A 22242-nucleotide genomic window follows, 5' to 3' on the forward strand; every position below is an offset into this window, starting at 1 on the left:
ATTTCTTTCATTGTTGTCCTAACTAAGATTTTCTAGACAGCATAACAAAGATTATCAACTTTTGAGCAGAGTTTCTGAGTCAAGTTGGGAACCAGTGGGAAACCCCGTAGATGACTGGCACATGTGGTCTGAACAAGTTTGAACTAAACCAAACGGACTTTCAACTGAGCCTGAGCAGACCTGAGCTGTGTGATAGTGGTTTACCATGTGTTCTAGACTAAAAACCTCCTAAGAAAATTTGAACCATCGTGGCTGGATTTGGATGCAAATTGCAATTTTTCGACCATTGAGGATTTTCACTTCTGCAGTTGGAGTGTATAATTCTTTTGGACAGGTGCTGGAGCTGCCGACCATTTACCCTAGCAGGTAAGCTAACTACATGTGTTATTAAGATTTTCTACAAGCGCCTAGGCTGCATCCTCCTGAGGACCCGGGAGAATGGAACTAGTAAAACACTGAAAAAGGCCAACAATAGCATTTTTAAGTTATCTAAGTGACTTAATTGACACCCCCCCCCCCCCCCCCCTTGGCTAGCTATCGAGCTGGTGGGTAACAGACGTCTCCGAAAGCGTCGGCGCACTCTTGCAAGTATATGTTGTCTTAATAAACTGAACAGATATTAGCAATTTACATAGCTACATTAACGCCTGAAAATATCTTAAAAGTTTATTTTGTGACCCAGAAAGAGTAATATTAAAACTAATTCCACAGGTAGAATTTGCACATGCGCAATAAGGATCGGGGAGTCCGATCCGTAACTTTTTTTCTCTCGTTTTTTTTCTACATTATATTGAAATGTTTCAATATTGCAAACATTTTAAGAGATGCTTATTATAAGGAGGACGTATTTCTCGGACAAATTTAGAGGAGTCCACTATGAATTTGGGCAGCCTTCGTCGCGCCGCTGTGTCGTAATCGGGCTACAAGCAGCCTCTGAAGGCTTTAGCTCAGAGTAGTGGCCAGCGCAAAAAGTAATGTTTAATGTTAAACACTCTGATATTTAGACAGACATCACTAAATGACGGTATCTCACACTGGCTTTTTACAGCACTTCTGCCATGGTAAAACTTATTAGCTTATTACCCGTTTTGTAACCAGTTTCAATGTTATCTTTGCATGAAAACGTTATGTTAACATTGACAACAAACTGGGCCAAGCACGCGTTGTCATGGAGACGCTTTCATGGGTCGGTGTAGGATATGTGCGCCAATTATATGACAGTGATATAAGTAACTTGCATATTGTCTAATATTGTTTTTTCACTTTTTCAATAGTCACCGTTTATCCGGTGCAGCACTGTTACTTTAAAGTAATGTTTAAAGCTGACTTGACAGTTTGTCAGCTGGTGTAAGATTGCCTAATGTACTGTAAGTTAATGTCACACGCAAATTAAAGTTGTACTTCATGCTCTGTATTATAAGATTGCTACATTTTCAGAGCTTTTTACATAATGGGGAAGGAGACAATATTTAAGGAATGATTGTGTGTTGCTGATGTATATTGTGTTACAGATAGTATTATTTTTTTCTATAGTTATTGCATTTTTTTTATCATAGTAACAAAAAAATGTTTGAATTCAAGCTTGCATTTATGTTACATGTCATGTATGTTATCAATCATATACTTGATATAGTAGACAAGTGGTCATATGTAAGTTAATATGATTCCTTACATATTTTTTTCATGATGTCTCTGGTTTTGGCTTGTTGATGTATTCAGCTCCTGCATCTATGGATTCCTTCTGTGTGTTAGATATGGATGTTTTATCCCATTGCAAAAGTGCTTTTGGCAAAATTGACTATGTCTCTTGTGTTTCAGGGGTGGATTTCATGCAGTGCCGATTTTGCAAATTCACAAGCTCCAGTCAAGAGACTCTTTTGAAACATTTCCGCCTTCATCACGGACAAGGTGCACATTGGCCATGCATTCACACAGACTGTGTATGTGTATTTAAAACACCTGGAGCATTACAATCACACCTCTCAAGGTCACACTCAATAGTAAAAATCCACAAAAATTCCACATTTCAGTGTGAATTGTGTGACTTTAAGGAGATTTGCAGTGAGAAAACCTTTTGGAACCATCTTGGACATCATTTAAAGAACCGAGAAACCGTACAATGTCCCTTTTTAAGGTGTAATTTTAAAACAAACATTCGCCCAACCTTCAGTTCTCACAGAAGTCGAAACCATAAAAATTGTACACTTGAGGATTTTCGAACAATTGCAAGAACTGTTTCTGAAGATGAGATAATTGAAAGTGAGCAATCTGATTGTGAAGCAGGAACATCAGCTTATAATTTTGTGAGACCAGATGAGCTTGACAAGATTGTAAAGGATGTGGATAGTGAGACACTTGAACACAAACTGGCATCTCTCTTTCTGTGTATGCAAACAGTGTTGCATGTTTCTCGAGCTGCAACACAAAAGATTGTAGAGGATTTCCATAACCTGCTCTCTTTCTCTAACATTCATACTCTCACCAGTGTAAAAGAGATCCTTTCAAAGCATGAAATAGAAGTAAATGATTGTGTTTTGCAAGACATTTCTAATGCCCTAGTTCAAACTAATCCACTGCTTTTAACAACATCGGAGAAAGGTTCCCTATCTACAGATCACAGAAGGAATATATATTTCAAAGAGCAGTTTTCTGTTGTAGAACCCACAGAGTATCTGTACAACACAGCTCATAAAAACTCTTTTGTTTATATATCTGTCACTAAGATACTTGAGACTTTACTGGGACGGGCAGATTTTTTGGACCAAATTGTATTTAATCAAGAAGCTTTATCTGGACACTTTAAGTCATTTCAAGACGGCAAGTACTACAAGGGCAATAAGTTACTGGGACAACAAAACTTATGTATCAGTTTGGGGTTGTATATTGATGATTTTGAAGTTTGTAACCCACTGGGCACCTCTAGAAAACGTCACAAGATTACTGCAGTATATTGGGTAGTTCTTAATTTACCACCCAGATTTCGATCTAATCTTTGTTCAATTCAGCTTGCTCTCTTAGGTAAAAGTGTGGATGTCAAACAATATGGTTATGAAAAGTTTTTTGAGCCACTGATTAAAGATATAAGGTGTCTAGAAGAAGAGGGAATTTTTGTGGAAGTTGTAAGCCAGTTTATTAAGGGCACTGTATATTGTGTGAGCGCAGATAACCTTGGTGCACATGGTCTGGCAGGCTTTTATGAAAGTTTTACTGTTGACAAGTTCTGTCGCTTTTGTTTGATAAGTCGGGACAAAATTGCAACGACTGAAGTTAATGACTTCCAATTGAGGGGTGTTGATCAACACAATTCATTTCTGGAAGAGCTTAGGCAAACTGACAACCTCCAAAGTGTTAATGGGGTAAAAAGGGAATGTGTACTGAGCAAACATTTACTATTCTTTCACCCAATAACCGGATTTCCTCCAGATATTTTGCATGACCTTTTTGAAGGCGTCATTCCTTTGGAGTTGTCCTTATGTTTAAAAAAGCTGATCTCAAAAGGGTTCATTACATTTGATACATTAAACAACTTCATAAAATCATTTCCCTACAAATATTCGGACAAAGTAAACAAGCCTCAAAAAATTCCAAAAACAAGCTTTGAGAAAGGAACAGTTTTTGGTAATGGACATGAAAATTGGACACTGCTGCGCTTACTTCCTTTTATAATTGGATGTAAGATACCAGAACAGGAGCCAGCTTGGGAGATTTTAATGGACCTCAAGGAAATTGTTGACATTGTTGTCTCAAACAGACTCACTGAGGAAGCATTGTGTTATTTATCTTGCAAACTACTGGATCATCGCTTGTTGCTTACCAGTACCTTTCCGGACTTCAGACTAAGGCAAAAACACCACTTCATTGACCACTACCCACATCTTATACGCTGCTATGGGCCGTTAGTGGAATTGTGGACGATGAGATTTGAAGCAAAACATAGCTTCTTTAAAAAGGTGGTCCATGACACTCACAACTGGAAAAATGTGCTGCTAACTCTTTCCTTGAAACACCAGCAAATGATGGCATACCATCTGGATAGTGGGAACCTTTTAAAACCAAAGCTCTATGTTGACAATGTGAAAGTGGTCAGGGTTTCAGAATTGGATCCATCAATCAAGTGTGAAATACAAAAGAAGTACCCTCATCTAGACAGTGTGTCTCTGTCTAAAACCGTTCATTTTTTTGGGACACAGTATGTGGCGGGCATGATTTTATCTGCTGGGCAATGCAGTGGCCTCCCAGAATTCCACAAGATTGTGACCATTCTTGTCAATGCAGAGGAGGTGACATTCATTTGTAAAAGACTGAGTTCCTGGTACATTGAACATTTCAGGTCCTATGAGCTTGTTGAACACACCTGTGCAGACCTTCTTGTGCTGGATCCAGATGTGCTGACGGATTATCACCCTCTAACAGCATACACAGTTGGTGGAAAGCTGATGGTGACCCCAAGGACGTACCTTCTCTATTAAAGCAACTTTATAATGGTATGTTCTCTCCCCTCCACCCTGTCTCCTATTCTGATCTCCCCTCTCACCCACCCTTTTTCTCTATTGTACTCTACTTCAAAACTCATTTCCCCTTGCTTTTTCTTTTCTTCTCCACACACTTCTTTCTTCTATCACTCTGCTATCCTCACCAAATTATCTCTCTCTCCTTTGTTTTCTCCTCATTAAGCATTAGTTTTGTGCTGAATGAATTGAAGGTTTTCCCAAGTGTAGGCCAGTTGAGTACAGTGGCTGAAGAAAATGAAAACTTGGATATAGACTTGAGCTTTATTTAAAAAAATTTTGTGTGTGTGTGTTTTTTACATTTGTAGACTAAATCATTTGCAAATCAAATGTAGTCAGCAGATTCATCTGGAAAAAGGCAGCTGTATGGTATAGGTGTCAACTGTCTTCTAATTGTGTTTGGCTATTGATTTTCTGCCAACTTTTTTTTCTCCTCTTTTCAGACTTTGTTACTTCGGGTAGTTCTTTCCTCCAGAGAAGCCCGGCGAGTCCAGCTTCCTGAAGTACCAGCATCTGTGGGACAATTGATTGATATACTTAAAGAAAGACTTGAACTTGCAGGTGACTTCTCACTACAGTTTGAGGATCCAGATTTCGGAAATGCAATATGCAATCTTACAGCAATATCTGAATTACCAGCTGAGCGTGCAGTCCTGCATATAATGTGGAACTGTGATTCATCTACACTTAACCAATCCATTGCTTCAGTGTCCTCTGCTTCAGTCTCTTCCCAGGACACAATAAGTGTGCACTCTGATGATTTCAGGCCTAGCTGGACCGATACTATCCAGATGAACTTAAGACATGTGTCAGAGTGGCCCTCTCCATTTTCTATTCCCAAGTTTTCACATGATGTTGAACTGAAATTGTGTAAGGCTAATGTGACATATGAAAAATCTAAGAAGGGCCTTGCAGTAACAAGAGACATGAAGATGGAGATTTTGGATAAAATTGCAGAGGCAGTGTTTGAAATTAAAGCCTACCCTGAGAAAGATGAGGTTGAGTCAGTGGCTTCTGCACTGGTTCTCAAATATCCATGCCTGAAGGAGCCAGGTAGCATCACAGGCTACGAGGGATGGAAAGCAAGTATCAAGCACAAACTTGGAAACTACAGATCAAAGCTTCGTCGGGCAGGCTGCAATGAAGTAAATGTAAACAGGAAAAGGAAAGGAGAAGATGAAGCCAGCAGTCCTTTCACCCTTAAAAAGCCCAAACGTGGAGAGGTCAATCATGTCCCAGATTATCCACAGCACCATGATGATTCTACTCTTGAAGAGGAAAGAGTTGCTCTGGTCAGTGAAATGAAGAAGAAACAAAAGAACTTGAAAGTCATACAGCAGAAGATGGCGCTGACATTTTCTCTCAGGCGGAGAGAGGTTGTGGAGTGTCAACCTATGGTATCTGAGGTCCAGGAGAGATGGCCTGGGCTGTTTTCCTCTGAGGAGGTAAGAGTGTCCAAATTTATTTATAATTTAATTATTATTCAAATTGGGCATGACTTATACTAGATGGACTATTATTGAAGTAGTACAGTATTTGCTGGTGTAATGCATTGGCCAACTTTATTATACCTTGTGCAACCAGTCCACATTGAAATCTGTGACCCATTAGATTATTTGACCTGTCATAATATTCTTACCCTGAACATTTCTGCCAGTACAAGAAAAGAGTCCCCATGCTAAATCAAAATTGTTCTTCCTGTGAAACAGAAAGTCAATCACATAATTTTTGACTTAGCATGTATGTTTTTTTTATTTTAGTGCTGGAAATAGGACTTCTATAGACTGAGATTTTTAGGGAAAGAATACTAAGGCAGGTCACATAATCTGATTCGTCACAGATTTTGGTGCAACGTAGAACATAATATGTATTTGCATATTGATACTGTTTTTTGTGGAGGGTGTTTCTATTCCTGTGCAAAATGTGTATTCATGAGAGATTTTTGAAGTAGGTTTTGCGGTTGATAACACAGTCAGGCATATAACATGGTGCAGACTGTACAAGGCAGCTACCCAGAAATTTTCTGTGCTGAATAAATGGCAATATTTTGGTTATTGTCTTGTTTAGATATCTGAAGAATTTCATCGGATCACAAGCAAAGACCTCCTAGGGACGTTCAATGCATCCCTCAACAAATTTGTGCCTGGCCTGCTGAAACTATACCGGTCTAAGAAGGGAGCTCTTGGTGAGGACATGGAAGACCTCTTGGATAAACTTGATGAACAGGTAAGTGCTCCTTTACCTGACATTTTTAGAAGAGAGTATACCTTTGTCATAACAGAAAAAAATGTTGGCTTCAGCCAAAACACATCAATGGAAATGAATGTCATCAGTCATTACTTTGTTTTTATTTGGCGGTATTTTATTTAATTTGTAAAAAGAAAGTAAAATCGTTAAAATGGTGTTTTGTTTTTTTAAGTTTTACATGTTGCTGGGCCTGATCTGTATTTTATTTTCATTACTATAAGAGTTCTGATTTTGCATTGTGTGTAGGTACACCACGTTACTATACTAATTTAAATGCTTGTTTTCCACTGAATGCTCTTTAGACATCTGACATTGTGTCCCACCGAAAGACAGCAGCACTGAGAGGCCTGCCCATTTTCCTCAGAGAGGATGCAACACAGGTTTTCCTGAAGTGCTTAGTAAGTACAAAAAAGTAATGCAAGCAAAACTAATTGCTATGAGATGTTTTTAAAAGATGATTTAATCCAAAATGGAAATGTCCACTTCCTCAGTGCAGTCCAGATAATTTTATGGTGAGGATTGCAGTTGTCATAACTCTCGCTGCTTTTTTTTCTGCTGAGGAGCACCTGGGCATTGTTAGTGGGTGTTCAACAGCAGAAAATATTTTTGTACAAAACTCATCACAAGGTTGGTTGGTGAAAGATATTGTGCTGTTAATTAAAGGAAAATAAGCTTTTTCTTTTTAAAACCTCCATGAGTCAAATGAGCATCATGGTATAGAGGTTAAAGTTAAGATCTTTAGAAATGTATTTTGTCTTTAATTTTTCTTAGCTTTCAATAATTCATATTTTACTTTTCTTCTCTTCAGGACACTGACATTTTGGAACCAGTGTTGAACGGTGCATCAGTTGCCATCCTCACCATCCTGCAAGATGACGATGCCGATACGTCTGTGCGAGAACATGCTGTTGTGTTGGAAGGGGACATCGTGCTACATAACATTCCAGACCTCTCTACTGCCTTGGCATACCTCTTTGGCCTTCTGTATGCCCTCAACATTGATTATCCAAAGCAGATGAGTTATACCTTTGAAGCAATTCAGGGCATCTTTTTTGAACTCGGTGGCTCTCGATGCTCACAGCGCATAAGGTCTCTAAAAACAAAGCTTTTGCTGTGACTGTTAATGGGGAAGCCAGACATGAGTTTAACTTGTTCTTAAACATGTTCAAGTGCATTGTAGAGTCATGTAAAAAAAAAAACCCAGTAGTTCAACCCCTTTCCCTCTATATAATCGTTCACCTGTTACAAAGAGTTGCATATTTAGTGTTTGAACTGTTAAAATTAATTAGGAATAAGTGAAGGAAAGAGGGAGGAAAGGAAGAAGGGAGAAAAGAAGGAACAGTCAAAACAGAATGGTTCATTTTGACCTGGTCGATCAATATGAAGTTGAAGTGGATAAGGGATTATTTGAAATGTAAATATTAGTCAGATGAATCTGTATTATTGAGAATCTATGGTGAAATTTTGTCTTGTAGGATTTTAAAAGATTTGTTACAGTGTTTTTCACTCCACCTGAAGTATGGAACTGGTATTTTACCTGATAGTTCGCTGTTCATTGATGGTAACATTTCTAATAACTTTTGACTTCTGTAGTTCATCATAGTAAGCCCATGTAAAATGTCGATGTCTGGGTACATAGGCAATTGTTTGTTGCACTACCCTATTTAGTGTGCAATAGTTAAGTTAAGCTTTTACAGGACAGCCAGGGTGTGAACGTGAATGACTAAGCTGCTGGACACTTTTCTTTTTTTCTGGACTCTGGAATTTTAATGTCTCTGCTGGGGTGCTCAAAGCACCCTAAAGAAACTGGCAACACGTTTTTTTCTGTTTGTTTGCTTTTTTACAGAAATTCACCCCACTGCCCATGACCTTCTGAAATATACTGAAAGCACTGTTGAAAAAAATAAATACGTTTTTACATAACATTCAGTTGTGCTTTGTTTTATTCTATATCTGTTTGAGTGTTTTTTTCATGTACGATAACAGCATACATTTTTCTTTATTTATATTGGTAAATTTTCAACTCACTGGAGTAAGAATTGTATGATTATTCAACAAGAATATCTGCGTTTGGTGAATTTAGGAATACATGGCCTTGGAGGGAATAATTGTATGTTAATTCAACAGGAATATCTTTGTTTGGTGAAGGCAGAAATACATGGCATTGAAACCAGAATTTCTTTGTTAGACTTACAGGATTATCCTAATTAGGTCAACAAGTAGATCCAAGTTGGCAGAACATGAAAATATTAGTTAAGTCAACTACAGTTGGCAGAAGTTGAGAAAACTCAAAAATCTCTTGCATCATGTTGCCTTGAAATTTTAAGTTTTCTCAACTTTTTCTTTTTTACAGTGTATGTGGGTGTGCTGCATAACATTCAACCTGCAAGGCAGGCCAGTTTGTCTTTTTACATGCATTACAGTGCTCCTCTGACTGCCCAGCATGTCATGGTGTGTGTGGGAGTGATTGTCCTTATCTTGGACAACATCCGTCTCACTAACACCACCTTAAGCCAGTCCAGCTCAATCCCCACACCATTACTGGCCATGCGGATCAGTATATTGAATCTGTTGGATCTGCGACCCTCAACCTGCTGCCCCAGCATGCAACATGCAACAGAATAGAGGATGGCACTGGCCACCTGTGACAAGTGGATGAGCACTTGTCCAGAAGTATTGACTTTATGCACATTATGCACATTATTCTCTCTATATATGTATTAGCTATGATTTGCTATTGTCAAAGTAACATTGCTGCACTTACTATCCTGGGTTTGTTTGTGTAAGCATTCTGTTGCCAGCAGACAAACATTCAGCAAGTTAAAGCAAATGCTCAGTTATATGTTGCTTTATATTTTATTATGTTGCAGAATTAAGTAGGGCTGCACGATTAATCGTTAGAAAATCGCGATCTCGATTCATACTTATGTGTGATCTCGTTTTCAAATGACAACCATTAAAAAAAAAAAAAAAAAAAAAAAAGACGATGACGATTGTACCGCATTTTGATCCGGGACGTAATCTGCATGAAAACAAGCGCTCACTCTTCCTGCTCAACAAATGACAAGGGCGGAGCCTTATACCACGTGATGCAGAAGCTGTGCCGTGTGATGCTAAAATTAGCAGGGAAAAAACAACGGCGAGCACGTCAGGGATGACGAGAAAGTAACAGGAGAAAATCCGTCCCGGTCAACCACCCAAACATCAATAACGGGAACCTTATACAGCGCTTCCCTATACCCGTCGAACTCCCGCAGGCACAAAGAAATTACAGAGGCTATTACTTATCACCTGACCAAGGATATGGCTCCCACCAACACTGTGCAAAACGAGGGATTTAGGAAAATGATCAACACCCTAGACAAACACTACACAGTGCCGTCCCGCAACTATTTTTCTATTGTTGCACTACCTGCTCTATACACACAGTGTCGAGCAACGGTGGAGGCGGAATTTCAAGCAGTACAACATTTTGCGGCAACCACAAAACGTGAGACATTTGTTGTTTTTATGTTTGTTTATTGTTTTTATGTTCAGTCTCAACTGTTACGAAGTTGATGTGCAGTTAATAAGTGCAATAAATATTTATACTGGAAAAGAAAATCGTGAGAGAATCGTGATCTCAATTCTAAGCCAAAAAATCGTGATTCTCATTTTATGCAAAATCGTGCAGCCCTAGAATTAAGTCATTTGTGCATACTTACAGTGTGGGATGTGTGTAGCTCAACAATGGATAATAGTGCAGAAGAGGGTACGGCCATGCAGAGGTTAAAGCATGGAAGTACTGACATTACTTCCAGTTTCATTACGTAAAAAGTGACAAAAACATTAGTGCGGGCTGTCTCTGTGAAGGTTCTCAGTCATCCAGGTCATCGTAGTCTAAGGAGTTTAGAAAGAAAAGCGTCTGGACTTCTTTCAGTTGCTTGAAGACGTTTCACCTCTCATCCGAGAAGCTTCTTCAGTTCTAGGGTCAAATGGTGGAGAGTCCAAGATGTAAGACCCAAGGGGGACAATGGACCCCCTAATAATGATCCTCTACCTAATCACACAAGCCAAGGTGTGAAAATGGGTTTAGGTCACTATCAGCCAGGGTGTCGGATGAGCTCATTGTGAAACCTAGCCCCTATCATGTGATTTCCTGAGGTCAGATGGCCCAGGATGTGAGTGGGCGTTAAGGCGTCTGGGAAGGGATCTCAGAACTGGATTATAGATGGCAGACAGTTGGTGTCGTAAACCGCCGCCTGTGTTCAAAGATGGTCGTTCACACTGGACATAGATGGCTTTTTTCACTCCTCTTTCAAACCTGTCTTCTCTGTCCAAAATGTGAACATTGGCATCCTCGAAAGAGTGACCTTTGTCCTTTAGATGCAGATGGACCGCTGAGTCTTGTCCCGTGGAGGTGGCTCTTCTGTTGTACAGTGTGCGCTGTACACTCTGCGTGGGAAGAAAACTTCTTTCTACAGCGAAAAAACTTCAAATCTGAGTGAATACCTAGCACGCTGCCACGGGAATGTGAAACCGCTGAATCTTTAATTTTATTTATTTTTTTGCAGTTTTATATGCTGAAATATGCAGAAAATAGATTTGAATGTTAGACACATTTCTTCAAATCAAAGACTGTTGCATGTAATTTAATTTTTGCTTAATGCAATGTGCATAAAGTCAAAAGATTAAATCTAATAAAACAATTTTTAAAAAGAGACTTTTTCATTTGATTCAATTTTATATGATGGATTATGCAGAAAAAAAATAGAACTGAATCAGTAAAGTAACGGGATTACATTCTTGGAGAAGTAATTAGTAGTTAGGTAGTAATTACTTTTTTCAAGTAACTTGACCAACACTGCTGTCCACAACAGACTCATAGAAAATCCTGAGCATTGTCCGACAGATGTTAAAAGAACTCAACTGCCTCCGAAAATAGAGACGACCGTGGCCCTTTCTGTAGAGTGCAGTGGTGTTTTTAACCCAGTCCAGTTTATTGTCTCTGTGTATTTCAAGGTATTTATAGTCCTCCACGATGTCCGCATTGACCCCTTTGGATTGAAACAGGGGTCACAGGTTTCCTGGTTCTCACTCAACTCAAAATTGAGTCATCTTTCCCTGTGAGATTTAGACTTGTGTGTTAGCTGCTCTCTTTTAATTCTCTTTTCTGTCATAATGACTGATTTTGTTCATTTAGAACTTCACAATTTTGCACAAATTTGCAGTTATATTCTACAATACAACTGCAAAATGAAAAACTTTGGATCTACTGAAGAAATCAAAGTGATTTAAAAGATAAATGGACACACCGCTCACCTTACATAGATAGTGGCTTCAGGTTTAGTTTCTAGTTTGACTAATGGATCATATATTTCTCCCTTTTTGCCACCAGAAGGAACAAACCACGACACCGACATTTTAGGATCACCTTCACCTTCAGTAACAGTGACCAGTACAGGCCAGCAATCATCAGGAATCTCAAAACCTGAAAGAAACAAACATTGTACAGAACTCAGAGTGGTAAATGGACTGGTTCTTATATAGTGCTTCTCTACACTATCTGAGCACTCAAAACACTTTACACAACTAGGCCTCATTCGTCTAGCACTTTTTCTATCTAACTTTCACACACATTCATACACTGATGCACCTGGAGAGCATGCAGACTGTAGCAGATGGGGATCAAACCACCAACCTTCCAATTAGTAGGCGACCTGCTCAACTTGAATATTAAACCAGGTAACACAAGACTAAAGGAATACAAGGTATCAGATTCTAGTTGTTGTTATGTTGATTTTAATCTTACATTTCTCAACTAATTTAGAAGTTCTGCACACCATCTTAGATCTTAGATCAACATATTACTTATTTATACAGTTCCATGTTTAGTTTAGCTACTGCCATCACAAACTAAATTACATACTCGAGTGATATTTCAGTGCCTCATGTACCTGCTTCAGCCTGTCTCTTGACGTAGGTCTTCAGGCGTGAATTTGCAGCTAAATAATCCCTGATCCTGGTGCTGTCGAGCTTTGTGGTAATCCAGTCGGTAGCACCATATAAGCGCACCTCAAAGTCCTGCACACAACAGAAGCAAAAACTATACTTGGCGACTAGAAATAAGAACACAACAATAGTATATGTGAACTGTTCCAAAGCCTACCTGGTGCGTCTCAACCACTTTGTACTGAGGACATTTTTCCTTTGGGCAAAAGTCCTGTCCGGTGCAGAGTGACACCAGGAACACAGCTAAGAGTGCAAAAACCACCTGTGCCATCTTCACTGAGTCTTCTGAGGAAGTGCAAATGCAGCTCCACAAACAATACTGCAACTTAAAAGTACATCAAAGCGATGCCCTATTGCACCAGATTATATCAGACACGCCGACATAGCTGTGCTGCAAGGCAGATCAGGCAGTTTATCTTGTCTGTGGAAAAAGAAACAAAACAGACAAGCTGTCTCTGAAAATGTTTTGTGACAAAACAAATTCAAGGCCAAGAGACATACAGAAGTGTGTGATATTTTTGTCTTCTTTCATTTTATCAGCTTCCATTGAACATAAGAAACCCTTTTCCCATTTGTTTGGAATGTGATGGGTAACACTTTCAAACTTTTAAGTAGTTTGTGTACTTTTAAATATTCTTTTCTCATTATGAATAGGTTGTTGTGTGCTCTGCAGACTTAGATAAATTTTACTGTACATGTCTATAGTGCAAACATGCCTTTGAGTGGACAGGCAGTCACATTTGATAATTTATTTTCTTTTCCCACAGTAAAGCTTTTCTTTATAGCCATGCTAGCAGCACAGCTAGTGAGACTTATTTTAGTTTTTCCATCTAGGACCTTAAAGATCCTTGAACTTAAGACTTAGAGCTCATCCCTGACATATTTTGCTCCTGATGCGATCCTTACACCTGATTGTCCCTCCACTGATCATAAGTTAATTTTCAAACTGTCAACTAAAACTGGAGATTCACATTTCACCATCACAGATATGTAATGCTGGCCTGTCTCAGCTGACTCATATTTGAAATGTTGCTTTTAGATACTTATCATTACTGTAACCTGAGCAGGAAATTTAATGCTTCACAGAAACTTACTGAGTTTAAAATTCCTGTGACCTTGCAGTTTCAGAAAGTGGTTAAACAGGCTTGTGCACAAATTAAACCGTGTTTGCATATGTCATCACTATGTGTGTGTGTGTGTGACACACACAGTCTTATGAAAGATGTCTTATGAAACATTGGGACATTGTGTAAGAGAGAGGAGAAGTGCAAATTGCATTAATAAATAAATATGTACATTATAAATCACCTATCATAGAATTAAGAGTTGTTATACAGCTTAATAGAGTATGGTAGGAACGATTTTCTGAAACTTTCTTTATGGCTGTGAGGTTCAATTAGTCTGAGGGAGAAGGAGTGTGGAGTGGATGTGATTGGTTGGTTCATGATGGACAGCAGTTTGTCCATTAACCGCCTGCCTCTCGCTGACTCAAACACCTTGGTTCACACATCTGAGATTCCTTAAATAAAGCAGAGTTTTAAGTTTTGTCAGATTTATCTTGTTTTATACATTTTTATTAAAATAAAATTCAAAAAACTGAGTTGGCATGCTATTGCATGCTGCATATGCTGCTGTTTAATCAGAATCAGAATACTTTTATTAATCCCTAAGGAAATTATGTGGGTTACAGTTGCTCGGATAACAAACTAAACTAATTAAATGATACAATATGTTACAGATTTACAAGTTTAAAAATAGCACTAATAAATACAAGGATTAACAGAGGTGATTATAAATAAATATCAAGAATATCGACAGGAATATTACAGAAAAGTAGAAAGGAGCGTGTGCAAAAGGGTGTAACTATTGTAGTGTTTACAGTGTATTAGATGGAGGAATTGTACAGGGAGATGGCCACAGGCAGGAATGATTTCCTGTGTTGTTCAGTGGTGCTTTATGGTAATCTCAGTCTCTGAACGTGCTTGGACCAGACGAGGCTGAAGGCTCTGAAGCTGGACCAGACGGGGCTGAAGGCGGCGGCGGCGTGGGAGCCGGAGGCGCTGCAGGCGGCGGCGTGGGAGCCGGAGGCGCTGCAGGCTGGAAGGTCCAAGGGATCCTTCCAGCCTGCAGACGAAGGCCGGAGCGGTCCCTCGGACCCTTCAGCGGAGACACGAGACGAAGGCCGGAGCGGTCCCTCGGACCCTCCAGCAGAAGCCATCACTAAGCCAGCAGTCATGGATGCCACTAGCGGACACAAAGGCGACTGGCAATGCACTGAGCACTGGCTCTGCCCAGGCAACGCTGACATGGTGCAGTTCTCAGGTGGCTGCTTAAACTTCAGGGGTCCAGAATCAGCTGGGGACTGAGACCTAGCCTCTGGGGAAGCCCTGGAGCGGCAAACTGTGCCAATGGCGGCTAAACCATGAAAAGCACCTTGAGTAGAAACAAGTCTTTCTCCCTGCATGGAGTGAATGAGTGAAACTGGTGACACAGGCGCCTGAACTACGGGCGACACTGGAGGCGCTGGAGCGTGAACTACGGGCGACACTGGAGACACTGGTGACAGAGCAGAGAGTGGCTGCTGAGCAGGTGATACGCTGTTCACATAATCATCTGCTGCACAGAACACAGCCCCTGAATGAACAGTCACACAGTCCGAAAACGGAAAAGAGTCCTCACTCACCACAGCCGGCGAATTAGAAGCCCGAACGTCCGGCTGTGGGGTGGCACGCCGGCGGCGTGATCGGCGCTTCCTCCCCGCAGACGGCTCCGACGGGCCGGGCAAGATCACATTCGGCGAGTCAGGCAGCGAGGAAGGAGTGGCTGAGAGAAGGTGAGGTGTGTGCCGGAGAAAAGCCTGCATGGTCGGAGGAAGCGATTTCAAAAGCCATGGCAGGCCGGAAAAGAGCCGTTGTAGCCGGTTTTCAACGGTTCGAAGCTTTGTTACGTTCCCCTGGGGGGGGGGGGGGGTCTAGGCGATGAGGGGGAAGTAAGAAAAGTGACCGGGTCAGAAAAAGGAGTCAGGGAGGCAAAACAGTTAAATAAAACAGTTTTATTGAAGTTATTCAACTAAAAGAGACGGACAAGCCGTTATCACCATAAAAGAAACAAACAAAACTCAGGCGTTGGTCAAACAAAGCAAAAAGTCAAAAGGAAAGCGCAGCTCACTAGCTGGAAACCACAATACACAGCTCACTAGCTGGAAACCACCGCAAACACTCAGCTCACTAGCTGGAAACCACCGCAAACACTCAGCTCACTAGCTGGAAACCACCGCAAACACTCAGCTCACTAGCTGTACCCACACAAAATGGCACTCTGGCCCAGAGCTCACCCTGCTCTGGGCTTAAATACCCTTAATTGCTGATGGGAGTCAGCTGTACAGGAGGAAAAGGTGGCATCTCAGGCAGGGGAGGTAGTGGGACACGCCCACACAGGCACCCTCAGGAGAGAGAGAGAGGCTAGGGCCGTAACAGCTTGTACAGAGGATTCTCCAGCCACAGCCCGAGGAGGATCTCCACATTGTAGCTGATGTCATCCTGGAGCTCCTCGGATGGATTGAGTGCCGCAGGGTCCATGCTGGCTGGTTCGTACTGTCACATCCGCGGTGGCAGACGTGTGGAATTGGAGATAGGACCCAAAATGCGGCAGCTCTGGTGCAGATGAGTATTTATTTAACAAAAGAAAATACAAACAGCAATGGCGTGGGTGAAGGTGAAACAGGAAAACCTAAAGTGGGTAAAACTAACAAAACAAACCAGAAACGAAGATGCAGGGAGGTCCGGGGAATTGCATACGGAGAGACGCAGGGAGACCGAGGGGAAACACAGACGAACCAGCAACGACTAAGACAGAAGACCAGACTTAAAAACACTCAGAGAACACAGGGAGATCACACACAGGTGGGGGACACAGCTGTGAGTGATTAACGTGACGAGACTAGGGAGGCAAACTGAAAACACTCACATAAGACGCAGACCTTCAAAATAAAACAGGAAACACATACACGCAATGACACAACACACAAACTTCACACAGACTGGGGAACACATAGGAACATGAAAACAAAACCCAGAATAATAATAACTAGTAAAACATAAACACGGAGTCACAAACTCCGGATCATGACAGTGCTCCTGTGACTAGCCAGCATGTCATGGAGTAGGTGGGAGTTATTATCCAGCATTTTCTTTATCTTGGACAACATCCGCCTCACTGACACCACCCCAACGGAGTCCAGCTCCATCCCCACAACATTAATGGCCTTGCGGATCAGTTTATTTAGTCTGTTGGCATCTGCAACATGCAGATGTTGCAGCATCTGCTTTGCTGCCATCTCCTGTAACCCGGCATGTTTCTAAGGTACGTTTTTGATTTTGTTTTATTTTTGGGTTTTTTTTATGTTGTTCTTGTGGTTTTTGGCCTCAGGTGAGGTGAAGGTTCTCAGTCATCCAGGTCATCGTAGTCTAAGGAGTTTAGAAAAAAAAGCGTCTGGACTTCTTTCAGTTGCTTGAAGATGTTTCACCTCTCATCTGAGAAGCTTCTTCAGTTCTAGGGTCAAATGGTGGAGAGTCCAAGATGTAAGCCCTGTGGGAGTGTCCCCCCAAGGGGGACAATGGACCCCCTAATGATCCTCTACCTAATCACACAAGCCAAGGTGTGAAAATGGGTGTAGGTCACTATCAGCTAAGGTGTCGGATGAGCTCATTGTGTAACCTAGCCCCTATCATGTGATTTCCTGAGGTCAGATGGCCCAGGATGTGAGTGGGCGTTAAGGTGTCTGGGAAGGGATCTCAGAACTGGATTATAGATGGCAGACAGTTGATGTCGTAAACTGCCGCCTGTGTTCAAAGATGGTCGTTCACACTTGTGATGGACCGAGTTGAAAAACAGGAGGAGCCCAGGAATTATTAGAAAAATATAGTTTCCATTTATTTAACCCCCAAAAATTAGATTTACAAGACTAATAAATGTTGAGCTCATAAAAGAGGTCAAAGAAACAAAACTGAACTCAGGCAAAGACTGCAACCTTAACAAACCAAATGACTGCCCAAACATACATAATTGACCTAAACATGAAATGACATACAAGGGTATATATAATGGCTGATCAGACCATTGTGACACATGAGGGGTAACAAACAAAACACAATCATAAATCACAAACGATGCAGTACAATCTAGTTTGTTAATAAACTAAACACTAAAGAAGAAAATCAAAAAACCCCATTAAACCCTAAACTCAAATATTTAATTAAATACAAATACTTTATTTTTAAAGTAAAGAAAACACACATTCCCCCCTTCAGCAGGAAGTGGTGGTGTGGTCCAATTATCTTCCTCCATATTTAATGGTTTCAAACCCTGGCTACCATCTTTTGTCCAGCAACTCCCAGGGATGATGGCAGGTAAGAAATAAGACAAAAGTTAGTCAGAAAGCAAAGAAATGAAGTAGTATGAATACATAAGTAAACTAAATGTGCGCGCTTACAAATAGAACAAATGTATCCAAACCAATCAATGAAGTTATTGGCAACTAAAATGTATTACTATGTTCTTTATCTTGGACAACATCCGCCTCACTGACACCAACCCAACGGAGTCCAGCTCCATCCCCACAACATTAATGGCCTTGCGGATCAGTTTATTTAGTCTGTTGGCATCTGCAACATGCAGATGTTGCAGCAAACCATGGGTTTGCTAAATGCAAACCCATGGTTTGTCAAATCACAATAACCAAAAGTGAGTCCATAGCCGTGTCAGGATGAAATGCAGGCTTTCCACCTACCAAACCGCGTAGCAACGGTTAGGCATTGCCCGCAGAAACTGCCAACCCCATCTCAATGGGTTCAAAATACTTACTGAGGGTGGCCGCAGACCCTCAAAACAATGTCTCATGTGATAGCCAGGGCTTTTTTGAGCCATCACATGTGGAGAACACAGCAGGCAGTCAGAAGACCTTACTGCAACAGTTTTCAGACGATTGCTCAGGTCACGGGTACAGGCATGTTTGTTAGTCATTGGTGCAGGTCTGAGTGGTGGTGTTATACATGATCTGTCCACCTGCAGGTCATTTTGAGGAACTGGGACATTGTCAACCAGCAGCAGCTCAGGGTTAGGTGACCTCTCACACTGACTACATGACACGATTGAGCAATTATGCTCCAAGTGTAGCCTTTTACTAGGCCTGGCAACCTGGTCGGTTTGAGAACCACGACTAGCTTTTCTCAAAGCAGGCACTTTTTGCTTTGAGTCGGCTTTCCGTTTGAGTTTCAATTTCGAACAGTCAGCAATGAGGTGTCCAGGGTTGTGGCAGAAGAAACAAAGCTTTGTTTTGGGTCTCGAAACCACAAATTTTTCAGCCTTGTTAGCTGGCTCCCTCCTAGCTCTCCAAGATGTGTTACCGTGAGAAGGGATGTCACATTCCACCGCGTTTGTTTTATGAGTTAGGGTAAACCCATCTGCCAGTATGGCAGCCTGCTGTAGAGTGGAAACCCTTTGCTCACTTAAATAACAAGAAATAGACTCAGGAACCGAGTTTTTAAAATCTTCCACCAGCATAAGCTCACGTATGGACCCCACGTCGTTAACCTGGCTTGCAGAACACCACCTATCAAAGAGCTTTGCCTTCTCCCTAGCAAAGTCAAGGTAGGACTGACCCTGTGCCAACTCCAAACCTCGAAAGTTCTGCCTATAGGCTTCAGGTAGGAGTTCATGGGCTTGGAGGACAGCACTTTTAAGCTTTTCATAAACTAAGCAGTCCTCCATTGACAAAGCAGAACAAACCTCCTGAGCCTTACCTGTCAACTTACATAGTAACATCACGCACCACATGTCCTGAGGCCATTGCAGTGCGGTCGCTATGCGTTCAAAGGCGATAAAGAAGCTATGAACATTGGACTCACAGAAAACTGGAACCAGGTGGATGTTATTGCTCATAAACGAGCCTCTGGACACCTGTTCACCAACAGATGTAGGCCCAGTGCTCGTCAGCTCCAGCTGATTCAACTGGAACGTCATTCCAGCCTGAAAAAAAAAAAAAACCCACCACCACACACACACACACACACACCTGTGCCAATTCTCACAGGCTAGCCAACAATTAATGGTAACCGAACAACTTTTTCTCCTTGACCAACTTACCTTCTGCTACACACACCCATACAACACACGACCTACCCAGTTCCTGAGCACAACAAACTTGCCTACCTATCTTCTGGAGCGTGCTGGGCTCGAGGCAACTTGAAAGGCAGAACTTCAGCGACCGGGGCCCTGAATTGCCTACCCCCAACAGGGAACTAATCCCCGCCCTTACTCCGAAAATAAAAAAGGCAAAACAAAAAAAAGAGTGCCCGAAGGAAGAACTTAAAACAAAGCTCAGCTGGACACTCACCTAACTAAACTGGGAAGTTGTGAATCTCTAAAAGGTGACAAAGTGAGATAATCAAAAAAAACCCAAATCCAACACAGAATTCCCTTTTCAAAGATCCCGGACGAGCCCCCACTTGTTACATTCCCCTGGGGGGGTCTAGGCGATGAGGGGGAAGTAAGAAAAGTGACCGGGTCAGAAAAAGGAGTCAGGGAGGCAAAACAGTTAAATAAAACAGTTTTATTGAAGTTATTCAACTAAAAGAGACGGACAAGCCGTTATCACCATAAAAGAAACAAACAAAACTCAGGCGTTGGTCAAACAAAGCAAAAAGTCAAAAGGAAAGCGCAGCTCACTAGCTGGAAACCACACTACACAGCTCACTAGCTGGAAACCACCGCAAACACTCAGCTCACTAGCTGTACCCACACAAAATGGCACTCTGGCCCAGAGCTCACCCTGCTCTGGGCTTAAATACCCTTAATTGCTGATGGGAGTCAGCTGTACAGGAGGGAAAGGTGGCATCTCAGGCAGGGGAGGTAGTGGGACACGCCCACACAGGCACCCTCAGGAGAGAGAGAGAGGCTAGGGCCGTAGCAGCTTGTACAGAGGATTCTCCAGCCACAGCCCGAGGAGGATCTCCACATTGTAGCTGATGTCATCCTGGAGCTCCTCGGACGGATTGAGTGCCGCAGGGTAGTGATGGTGAGATGAAGCCTCATGATGAACTGAAGCTTTCCATCCAATTGGTCGACTCATGGTTCGAAGCATTGTGATGATTCATTTGCTCTACTGCGCCATCAAGTGGACAATTCAAGTGAAGCGGGCTCTTTGATTATAATGATGTGTGAACCTTATGTACATCTGGATAATGACACAAACTAGTGTTTGGTGCTTCACTTTTTAATAAACTAAAAGACAGAAATCAGATTATAGGATGTGTAGTGTTGTTTATTTATATTTTGGTGTTTATCATTTGTGATATTTATTACTGTGTGCATACTTTATTAGGAGAGACAAAATTAAAAAAAAAAACCATCTCTTCCTTGCTGGTTCCATCGAAGAAGAAATGCACAAGTAACTATGTAGCACGTACGTAATCCAATTCCACAACATGGTGTGATGGGGAATCAGCTGTTTTCCTGCCCATGTTATTTCGAATCTGGCGCGAACCGATGAACCAGTCCCTGAATCAGTCACGTGGTACGGACTGCCCGCGAGGCCTCGAACGTCACTGCATACGTAATCAAAGCAAGCCTCGATACGCGCTTCAGAAAAACGCCCCCGCGATTACCCGACGCACGATTCGAAGCTTCGACACACAGGACACATCACTACCGCAGGGTCTATGCTGGCTGGTTCGTACTGTCATATCCGCGGTGGCAGACGTGTGGAATTGGAGATAGGACCCAAAATGCGGCAGCTCTGGTGCAGATGAGTATTTATTTAACAAAAGAAAATACAAACAGCAATGGCGTGGGTGAAGGTGAAACAGGAAAACCTAAAGTGGGTAAAACTAACAAAACAAACCAGAAACGAAGATGCAGGGAGGTCCGGGGAATTGCATACGGAGAGACGCAGGGAGACCGAGGGGAAACACAGACGAACCAGCAACGACTAAGACAGAAGACCAGACTTAAAAACACTCAGAGAACACAGGGAGATCACACACAGGTGGGGGACACAGCTGTGAGTGATTAACGTGACGAGACTAGGGAGGCAAACTGAAAATACTCACATAAGACGCAGACCTTCAAAATAAAACAGGAAACACATACACGCAATGACACAACACACAAACTTCACACAGACTGGGGAACACATAGGAACATGAAAACAAAACCCAGAATAATAATAACTAGTAAAACATAAACACGGAGTCACAAACTCTGGATCATGACAGTGCTCCTGTGACTAGCCAGCATGTCATGGAGTAGGTGGGAGTTATTATCCAGCATTTTCTTTATCTTGGACAACATCCGCCTCACTGACACCACCCCAACGGAGTCCAGCTCCATCCCCACAACATTAATGGCCTTGCGGATCAGTTTATTTAGTCTGTTGGCATCTGCAACATGCAGATGTTGCAGCATCTGCTTTGCTGCCATCTCCTGTGACCCGGCATGT

General features: G+C 41.7%; 1 protein-coding gene and 1 long non-coding RNA gene across 2 annotated transcripts; one reads left to right on the forward strand and one right to left on the reverse strand.

Annotated features, from left to right (window-relative positions):
* The first annotated feature begins 105 nt into the window (after positions 1 to 105).
* On the forward strand, positions 106 to 7919 carry LOC308388303 (sterile alpha motif domain-containing protein 3-like). The gene is made up of 7 exons (XM_080868919.1): positions 106 to 366; positions 1819 to 1908; positions 4331 to 4484; positions 4952 to 5953; positions 6576 to 6734; positions 7058 to 7153; positions 7564 to 7919. Exons 3-7 carry the CDS (start codon positions 4482 to 4484, stop codon positions 7870 to 7872), a joined length of 1569 nt encoding a protein of 522 aa, XP_080725045.1. The 5' UTR covers positions 106 to 366; positions 1819 to 1908; positions 4331 to 4481; the 3' UTR covers positions 7873 to 7919.
* Positions 7920 to 12061: 4142 nt separating this feature from the next.
* Positions 12062 to 13086, reverse strand: LOC308388359. Its single transcript, XR_013970084.1, has 3 exons — positions 12904 to 13086; positions 12692 to 12818; positions 12062 to 12225 (listed from the first exon to the last, which is right to left on the reverse strand). It is a non-coding gene; the product is annotated as an uncharacterized lncRNA (long non-coding RNA).
* Positions 13087 to 22242: the final 9156 nt, after the last annotated feature.

Source organism: Rhamphochromis sp. 'chilingali' (genome assembly GCF_963969265.1).
Source record: "Rhamphochromis sp. 'chilingali' genome assembly, chromosome: 20".
Classification (NCBI taxonomy): Eukaryota; Metazoa; Chordata; class Actinopteri; order Cichliformes; family Cichlidae; genus Rhamphochromis; species Rhamphochromis sp. 'chilingali'.

Coding starts and splice junctions, on each gene's coding strand:
- LOC308388303 (XM_080868919.1), top strand. Junction 6,735..7,057: donor TGGATAAACTTGATGAACAG/GTAAGTGCTCCT, acceptor AATGCTCTTTAG/ACATCTGACATTGTGTCCCA. Junction 7,154..7,563: donor AGGTTTTCCTGAAGTGCTTA/GTAAGTACAAAA, acceptor TCTTCTCTTCAG/GACACTGACATTTTGGAACC.